This window comes from Argentina silus (assembly GCF_951799395.1).
Source record: "Argentina silus genome assembly, chromosome: Y".
Classification (NCBI taxonomy): Eukaryota; Metazoa; Chordata; class Actinopteri; order Argentiniformes; family Argentinidae; genus Argentina; species Argentina silus.
Window position 1 is genome coordinate 9,123,762 of NC_139654.1, and position 9,618 is coordinate 9,133,379.

Sequence of the window (9,618 nt, forward strand, 5' to 3'; positions counted from 1 at the left end):
CCAAACTAAATATCTGAGGCTTAAATAGGACAGGCTCCTCCAAAATCCTCTGTAACAATGTTCTAATCATTTGCACCTGATGTGGTGCTCTTTATTATAATTTTAGGCATTTTAAGTGGAACTAAATGTGGGGGTGTCCTAACTTTTTCCTCACAAGAAGATTGCATTTCTATTAATTACATTTTACCAATCATTTTTTAAATAATTTGTTTCAGTTGTATTTGTTTAGTTATATTACCTCAATTTTTCAATATTGTTCAAATGAATATCAAATGTCCATATGTTTGAATATGTTGAAGAAGACAAAGGTTTTCATAGGGTGTCCTAATTTTTTCTCATGACTGTATGTTCAGCTGAATGTACGTCAGCCTGCCCAGAGTGGGTCGCTATCTCATCCCCAGCCCCCATACACTAAGGTCCAGCCCCAGACCCAGCCCCAGGCCCCTCCAGCCAGCCAGCCTTATGTTCTCTACCAGGGGTACCAGGGTTACCATCAGGGCTACCAGCCCATGCCAGCCTCCTCCCTGCCCCCACACAGATACACCTCAAGGATGTCCGCCCCTGCTACCCTCCCCCAAGACATCCAGGAGCCAGAGCCAGCAGGGGGGAGCCAGGGCTGGGGACACATTACAGATTTCTCACAACCACATTATATAGTTATAAAAACAGAGGCTATATGGCTGTATATACACTCATCGGCCACTTTATTAGGTACACCTGTTCAAATGCTTGTTAACGCAAATATCTAATCAGCCAATCACATGGCAGCAACTCAATGCATTTAGGCATGTAGACATGGTCAAGACGACCTGCTGAAGTTCAAACCGAGCATCAGAATGGGGAAAAAGGTGATTTAAGTGACTTTGAACCTTGGCATGGTTGTTGGTGCCAGACGGGCTGGTCTGAGTATTTCAGAAACATCTTCTGATGGCTACTTCCAGCAGGATAACTCGCCATGTCACAAAGCTCACATCATCTCAAACTGGTTTCTTGAACATGACAATGAGTTCACTGTACTCCAATGGCCTCCACAGTCACCAGATCTCAATCCAATAGAGCACCTTTGGGATGTGGTGGAACGGGAGATTCGCATCATGGATGTGCAGCCGACTCTGCACATCCATGTCTGGAGCATCTGCAGCAACTGCGTGATGTTATCATGTCAATATGGACCAAAATCTCTGAGGAATGTTTCCAGCACCTTGTTGAATCTATGCCACAAAGAATTAAGGCAGTTCTGAAGGCAAAAGGGGGTCCAACCCGGTACTAGCAAGGTGTACCTAATAAAGTGGCCGGTGAGTGTATGTGACTTATTCAAGATCAACTTCTTTGGGACGTTCATAAAGCTTGCTGTTACATTGCTACTGTTGTAATTGGTGAATATAAATTAGATAAAGGCTATTTATTAACTGTTACAGAAATGTTTACCATTCCATTTCACATTGTTAACTTGGTGGTGTACTGTATTTGAATATCTCATGGTCATTGTGAGCTGAAAACCTCAGTCAAACAGTTTCAGTATTTCTACAGTATTTGACAGTTTGAGGACATGTAAGTGCTGCTAGAACTTTCAGTTTTAGAAACTTTCATTACATCTAATACGTTAGGTGAAAACGTACTGTTGATTGTGTTTAGGCCACTGTTTCACAGTTAAGGTGACATTTTGATGGTGTGCATGAAATAATGACAAACACAAATTAGTGGCAATACAGAGAGGACAATACAAATGTCATTCCAATGTCTAGTATTTATTCAACCACACTGTGTGGAAGTGAAAAAAGCTGATTTGAATCATACTGTTTGGTAGATTTAATTTAATGAAATAGTCCACATTTCTTCTGTGATGAAAGCATGACACATGGACTTCTGCACAACTTCACTCTGTAATAACCATCTTTGTCAGTATTTTGAATGTCTTTCAGAAGCACCTTGTAACGAAGCAGATATTAAAGAGAAAATCTTAATTACATTTCTGTGGGTTGGTTTGAGTTTTGAGTCTTGTTGACAGAAGTGATTATATAATGCAAACCTGACCTTAGATTATAGTCTCTGGGCCTGAACGTGACGGTGACCCCCGGACCTCTTGTCACGGTTACCGAGGGGGACAACCTGACGACAACCTGACGTAAGAGGAGGAGCAGCAGTTTTCTCATCCTCCGATGGCTCTTCTCTCCTCCCACGTCTCTCGCCTCCTCCTCTCCCTCAATCCCCCTCTCCTCCGACGTCCCCACCACCTGAACAGCTCATTGTAAAGCTGACTACGAAAAGAGCTAAGATGTATGGGAACTACACCTGTCGCTTCCCCCAACCTAAATTCAGTCTTTATGAGAAAGGGAGGAGAGGGAGGAGTACGGGTTGTTGGTTCTGAATGTGACCCAGCTGGACAGAGGGTTCTACACCAGGAGATCCGCAGACACAGAAACACCTGGAAAGCATTGTCGAACGGCATCGTTACAACACAACTCACAGGTAACCCAACACACACGTCCAAACGCGCGCACACACGATTTACTGTAATATCAACATCAGCTGTTGAAAGAGTGATGGCTGTATGTGGCGAGAGGAGGGGTGGAGAGAATGGTGGAGGGGTAAAACAAGGGTCATTTGGACAACAAGCCAGCTGTTTCCTCCAGATCATCCCTCTAGTCAGGGGTCAGTCAACAAATCAGATATACTGTAGCTGTACATGTACTGCCTCAGAGAAGTAGCTGAAGAGAGTAAGTCTGTCTTCATAATTCTGCCCACACACACAATCCTTTTACATGCTTCTCCTGCCAATGAAAACAGCCAAAAGTGTAGAGAGAGAGAGTAAGAGTGAATTTCCTAGTCTGCAGTCTGTTCTTTACCTCCTAGTCTGAAGTCTGTACTGTACCTCTGTGGGGGGACATGCAGCGTTCGGCCTGTAGAGGGAGCTACAGGACCGTGGCCGGGGTTGTGTCGGCGAGACTTTTGTTGCACACCTGCTGCGAATTAAGTCTCGTCGGCGAATGTTTAAGATGTGTGTGCTTCTGCCATTTGAGTAGCTAGGCTGGAAACGGCGAGAAAGGCGAGGAGAGCGGAGAGCGGACAGTGGACAGTGGAGAGAGAGAGACGCTCTGACGAGGCTGGAAAGCCAACGAACTCTTATTGAACGATTACTGACTGTATGAATAAACGGGACCTTTCCCTCACTACACCGCTGCGTCTGCCTCTGTATACACGGACACCACTACAACCTCCTAGTCTGTTATTTGAAAAATGACAACAATGTCTCTGTACCACTGTGTTTAGCATGCCCGGAAACGTGCATAAGATCCCCATAGCAACATTTTGGTACTTTTTTTTGGCATTGCAACACTTATGGCCTGCTACACCTACATTTGGGGGAAACACTGGCTGTACCCTACAAATGCCATATCTGTTGGTTCCCTCAATAAAGTACAGAATACTGTGGCGCCCGCCCCGTGCCTAAGCCCATGCGCGAGTGTGGGACGGTGGTAAGTGGAGTGTATATCTCGCCTCGCTTTGTCTCTGCTGTTTCTGCTGTCCCTCTCTTGCCCCGTGTTGTCTTTGGCAGGACCATGTATGGAGTTCCTGCGCCCCAAGGGGCCACAGCTGCAACCCGTGGAGAGAATCACCGTATGCCCATACATGGAGTTCCTGCCCATCAAGGCACAGGTGAAGGGCATCAGCAGGAGCAGCAGAGACGGTACAAAAGGAGCCCACGGAGCACCCAGTGGGGAGGAGTTGCTAAGGCGAACCACGGAGTAGGGGATGAGAGCGAGAGTAAGCCAAGTCACCGTCGACCTGTGTACGATCCCTGACCCTAGGAGAGCCCCCTTTGAAGCCCGACCCCGAAACCGTCCGAGAGCCCGCTACGTTGCCAACCTTCGCCTGTCTGACTACCCCGCTGCCGCCCCGACCTGGAACGTAAGAGGACCACCCACCGTGTACCGAAACCCCCTGCTATCTTCCCGACGACGGATCTCCTGCGGGGCCCGTGCACGACACGATGCCTTCTCAACCCCACCCTCTCTCTATCATTTCCCTCTCCCCGCTAATCGAATAAATATTTTTGACTGTAATTCTGGTGTGGATCTCTCTGCTTACACTGTGTTTGGGTCCGTGACGCGCCCGCACACCCCGGCGGCCGTCACAATACATACTAAATTCAAGATAATTGTTGATATTTACTCTGGTTCTTGAAGAATATAACTTATAACTCATGAGCTTAGCACAACTGTCTACCTTTATCATAATCAAAAATATATGTTGTTATTACTAATTAAATAATAACATGTAGAACATAACATTACAATAAGAATATACATTAATAATATTTAATGTTGCTAGTATATTAAAAAAATATGACAATAAGCTGTATACCTGCATTTCCTCAAGTTCTGTCATGATGTCGTCAATACCTCACTCAAGATCCTCCTTTGACATTTCTTTGCGAGGGGGTTTGTCGGATGAGTCTCTGGCAGCGATTTTTGCCCAGTCAAAATGAAATAGGCATACTATTACCAAAAGTCGCAGTTCAGTTATAAATAAAACATACAATCATAGCTTAAGGGTTCTCTCTCATCACCTGACAGTAGGCCTACATTCATGAATCTACACAACACTAGCCCATTATGTTATGTTAAGCCTGCAGTATTGATCTTTGTATTTACAGTATTTGCATTAGGCTTACAGTATACCACAATACATTTCGTCAACATACCGGTCTACGAAGTATCTGATTAAAAGGGCATGCCACAAAGGAGCTGGATGGACAATATTTCTATGAGCTAACGTTGAGCTAACATTTAAAATGCACTCTAGAGAGAATAACAGCAATATCGTAGTGTAAAAGTGAATTGCATATATGATGGGGCAAGACTAAAACCTTTGACACGCCCACACACCCGTACTATTTTATAGCCTACAGTGCATTCAGAAAGTATTCAGACCCCTTCACTTTTTCCACATTTTGTTATGTTACAGCCTTATTCTAAAATGGATTCAATTATTTTTTTTCCCTCATCAACCTACACACAATACCCCATAATGACAAAGCGAACACAGGTTTTTAGAAATGTTTGCTAATTTATTAAAAATAAAAAACTGAAATATCACATTTACATAAGACCCTTTACTCAATACTTTGTTGAAGCACCTTTGGCAGCGATTACAGCCTCAAGTCTTCTTGGGTATGACGCTACAAGGTTGGCACACCTGTATTTGGGGAGTTTCTCCCATTCATCTCTGCAGATCCTCTCAAGCTCTGTCAGGTTGGATGGGGAGCGTCGGTGCACAGCTATTTTCAGGTCTCTCCAGAGATGTTCGATCGGTGCTGTGTGCTTGGGGTCGTTGTCCTGTTGGAAAGTGAACCTTCAACCCAGTCTGAGGTCCTGAGTGCTCTGGAGTAGGTTTTCATCAAGGATCTCTCTATACTTTGCTCCGTTCATCTTTCCATCGATCCTAACTAATCTCCCAGTCCCTGCCGCTCAATAACATCCCCACAGCATGATGCTGCCACCACTATGCTTCACCGTAGAGATGGTATTGGTCAGGTGATGAGCGGTGCCTGGTTTCCTCCAGACATGACGCTTGGCATTCAGGCCAAAGAGTTCAATCTTGGTTTCATCAGACCAGAGAATATTGTTTCTCATGGTCTGAGAGTCCTTTAGGTGCCTTTTGGCAAACTTTGGCAATTTTTTGGCAAAATTGGTGGAGTGCTGCAGAGATGGTTGTCCTTCTGGAAGGTTCTCCTATCACCACAGAGGAACTCTGGAGCTCTGTCAGAGTGACCATTGGGTTCTTGGTCACCTCCCTGATGATGGCCCTTCTCCCCCTAGGGAGGGAGACCGGAGGGAGGGAGGCCGGGCGACCTGCTCTAGGTAGAGTCTTGGTGGTTCCAAACTTCTTCCATTTCAGAATGATGGAGGCTACTGTGTTCTTGGGGACCTTCAATACTGCAGAATTTTTTTTGTACCCTTCCCCAGATCTGTGCCTCGACACAATCTTGTCTCGGAGGTCTACGGACAATTCCTTCATCCTCATGGCCTGGTTTGTGGGACCTTATATAGACAGGTGTGTGCTGTTCCAAATAGTGTCCAATCAATTGAATTTACCACAGATGGACTCCAATCAAGTCGTAGAAACATCTCAAGGATGATCAATGGAAACAGGATGCACCTGAGCTCAATTTCGAATGTCATAGCAAAATGTTAGGAGGGAGGAGGCGACGGGTTTGAGGAGGGAGACATGAAAGGTGGAGTGAACCCGCATGGAGGGTGGGAGTTGCAGTTTGTAGGAAACAGGGTTCACCCGCTGAACCACCCGTAAGGGACCCACAAAATGGGGGGATAGCTTCCGGGACTCGACCCGGAGGGGTCGAGAGCCACACCTTCTGGCCCGGGCGGAAGACTGGGGCCGGGTGACGCCTGCGGTTAGCCTGGAGCTGGGACCTGGCTGAAGCCCGCTTAAGCACCGCCCGCACTCGTCTCCAGGTCCTGCGACACAGACTGCCGTGGGCCTGGACCGAAGGTACCTCTGCTTCCTCCTCTTGCTCAGGGAACAGGGGGGGTTGGTATCCATACTGGCACTGGAAGGGAGACAGGCCAGTGGAGGAGCAGAGGAGAGTGTTGTGGGCGTACTCAGCCCACGCCAGTCGCCAGCTCCAGGTCGCAGGGTTACCGGAGACGTAGCACCTGGGCCGAGGGCAGCTTGGGAAGGGGGATGAAGTGGGCCGCCTTGGAAAACCGGTCCACCACTATCAGGATGGTGGTGAACCCATTGGAGGGGGGATGACCCAATATAAAATCCAAGGATATGTGGGACCAGGGGCACTTGGGGATGGGGAGGGGCCGGAGGAGACCCGCAGGGGCCAGACAGGGACTCTTGCTGCACGCACACACCGCACATGCCACCACGAAGGCGCGCGTATCCCCCTCCACCGTGGGCCACCAGAACCTCCTCCGAATGAAGTCCAAGATCCTGGCGGCCCTCGGGTGACCAGTGAGGAAGGAGGCGTGCACCCTTGGAGTAGCCGCACGCGTGCAGCCTTGAGAACGTAGAGCCTCCCCGGGGGGCCACCCCCGAAGTCAGGCTCCCGCCTCAGGTCCGTCTTTACCACCCGCTCGATGCCCCAGGACACAGGGGCAAGGATGAGAGCCTCCAGGACGATGGGGTTGGAGGTCTCCACCAGGTCCACCGGATCGAACTGACGGGAGAGTGCATCAGGTTTGGTGTTCTTCGATCCGAGGCGATAGGATATCGTGAAGTGCCCAGTGCCCACCTCGCTTGGCGTGAGTTCAACCGCTTGGCCCCCCGGATTTATTCCAAGTTCTTGTGATCCGTCCACACTTCAAACGGCTGGACGGCGCCTTCCAGTCAGTGCCTCCACTCCTCCAACACCAGCTTAACCGCCAGCAGCTCACGGTTGCCCACATCGTAATTCCTCTCTGCTGGGGACAGTCAATGGGAGAAGAAAGCACAGGGATGAACCTTACCATCCTTGAGGCACCACTGGGAGAGCACCGCCCCCACTGCGATGTCTGAGGCATCGACCTCCACCACGAAGGGCCGGGCAGGATCCGGATGCCCAAGGACTGGGGCGGAGGTAAAGCGCCACCTGAGTGTGGCGAAGGCGTTTTCCGCCTCGGGGGACCAAGCAAATTGAGGTAGGCTCGACTGGGTGAGTGCGGTCAGGACCAGAGCACTAAAGCTGCGGATGAACCGCCTATTAAAATTAACGAAGCCCAGGAACCTCTGCAGCTGTTTTAGGGAGGAGGGCTGGGGCCAGTCTAACACTGCCGCCTTGACTTTGGCAGGGTCCATACTGCCCCCTGGAGACGATAAATCCCAGGAAGGAGACGGTCTCCTCATGAAAAACGCACTTCTCCGCCTTCACATACAGCTGATGACGGAGAAGGCGTTGAAGAATCTGGCGAACATGCTGCCTATGTTGGGCTAGGTCCTTAGAAAAAATAAGAATGTCATCAAGGTAGACGACGACACATTGATCCAGGAGGTCACGAAGGACGTCGTTGACCAACACCTGGAAGACTGCCGGGGCGTTGACCAACCCGAAGACCATGACGCGGTACTCGTAGTGCCCCCTAGGCGTGTTGAAGGCCGTCTTCCACTCGTCCCCCTCCCGGATCCTCACCAGGTTGTAGGCATTTCGCAGGTCCAACTTGGTGAAGACTCGGGCCAGTTGTCGGGACTCAAAGGCCGATGTCATCAGGGGAAGTGGGTAACGGTTCTTAACCGTCATGTCATTAAGCCCCCGGTAGTCGATGCAAGGCCGCTGTCTTCTGTCCTTCTTGGCCACAAAGAAGAACCCTGCGGGGATGTGGAAGGGCGGATATGCCCCGCGGCGAGCGCTTCCTCAATGGCCCATTGCTTGCTAAAGACCTCCGCCACGTCTCAATACTCCGGGGGAACACCGGTCAGGTCGGAAGCTGGGGAGGTAGGTGGAATTGGGTGAGAGGTGGGAGTTGGGGAGGTAGGTGGAAGTGTGTGGGCGGTGGACCCCACCCCAAGAAAAAACTGCCCAGTGGCCCAGTTAATCTGGGGATTGCTGGAAGCTAGCCAGGGGTGACCAAGGACAAGGGGACAGTCGGGAGCCTCAATGATGAAAAAGTGGGTCATCTCCCAGCGAGCCCCTTCAACCTGGCAACGCACGGGCATAGTGTGTTGTCTTATGAAGTCGGCTCCCAGAGGCTGACTGTCCAGGGCCCGGACCGGAATGGGTTCCGAGAGCTGGATGAGCGGGACCTCCCATCCAGCAGCCAGACAAGCATCCATGAGGTTCCCCGCCTCTCCGGAGTCAACCAGGGCCAGGACCCGCTGTGGGTCGGAGCCCCACTGCACCGCGACCCGGAGAAAAGTCCGGGGACCTCTAGGAATGGAGGGTGGGTCCCGCCCCGCCAGTACCCCTGCAGATACTAGCGGGACCCTCCGTTTCCTGACTTCTCCGGGCATGCAGCACAGAGGTGACCGCAGTAGTACAGGAGCCCAACTGCATGGGCTCCTCCTGGGGCTAATCCATAGAGGAACGGGGAAACGGCTCTGGGTAGGGAGGAACAGGGGGAGGCGCGCCTCGCTCACGGATCCTCTCCCGGCGATGGTTGTCCACACGTATGGAGAGGTCGACGAGGTCGTCCAGTTGCTCCAGGAGCTCTCGGAAGGCGAGATCGTCCTTCATCACCTCGAGAGTCCCTGGGTGTAGAGGATGACCAGAGCGCTCTCCTCCCAACTTGCCTCCCTTGCCAGGGTCCTGAACTCCATGGCATAGTCTGCCATGGAGCGCTCATCCTGCCGACAGGTCGTGAGACGTCGGCCGGCCTCGTGTCCCGACACCACCCGGGAGGTGTCGAATACCTTAGTGAAAAGATGGACGTCAGAGCAGGCCGGCATCTGACGCTCCCACTCCGCCGTAGCCCACGACAGAGCCCGGCCCGTCAACAGGGTGATGATATACGCCACTCTGGAGCGCTCCGTGGGAAAGGATGAGGGCCCTCCGGACGTCCGTCGTAGCGTTCAGGTGGTGGTAGGCACGGCTCCCATGCTGTGGTCTGGGGAGCTGGAGCTGGCGGTGTCGTAGCTGGTGTAGCGGTAGTCTCCCGAGCCTCCGACATGGAGCGA

General features: G+C 50.8%; 1 protein-coding gene across 1 annotated transcript in view; it reads right to left on the reverse strand.

Annotated features, from left to right (window-relative positions):
* The window catches only part of crim1 (cysteine rich transmembrane BMP regulator 1 (chordin-like)), a gene marked incomplete at its 5' end in the record, with an annotated part of 25,367 nt that extends 16,189 nt beyond the window's left edge, over window positions 1-9,178 (reverse strand). The window contains 8 exons of the mRNA XM_083696898.1: window positions 535-616; window positions 6,374-6,535; window positions 7,022-7,189; window positions 7,393-7,433; window positions 7,479-7,814; window positions 8,005-8,313; window positions 8,700-8,942; window positions 9,082-9,178. Coding sequence (XP_083553024.1) covers window positions 535-616; window positions 6,374-6,535; window positions 7,022-7,189; window positions 7,393-7,433; window positions 7,479-7,814; window positions 8,005-8,313; window positions 8,700-8,942; window positions 9,082-9,178 — 1,438 coding nt within the window. The remainder of the gene's footprint in view (window positions 1-534; window positions 617-6,373; window positions 6,536-7,021; window positions 7,190-7,392; window positions 7,434-7,478; window positions 7,815-8,004; window positions 8,314-8,699; window positions 8,943-9,081) is intronic.
* Window positions 9,179-9,618: the final 440 nt, after the last annotated feature.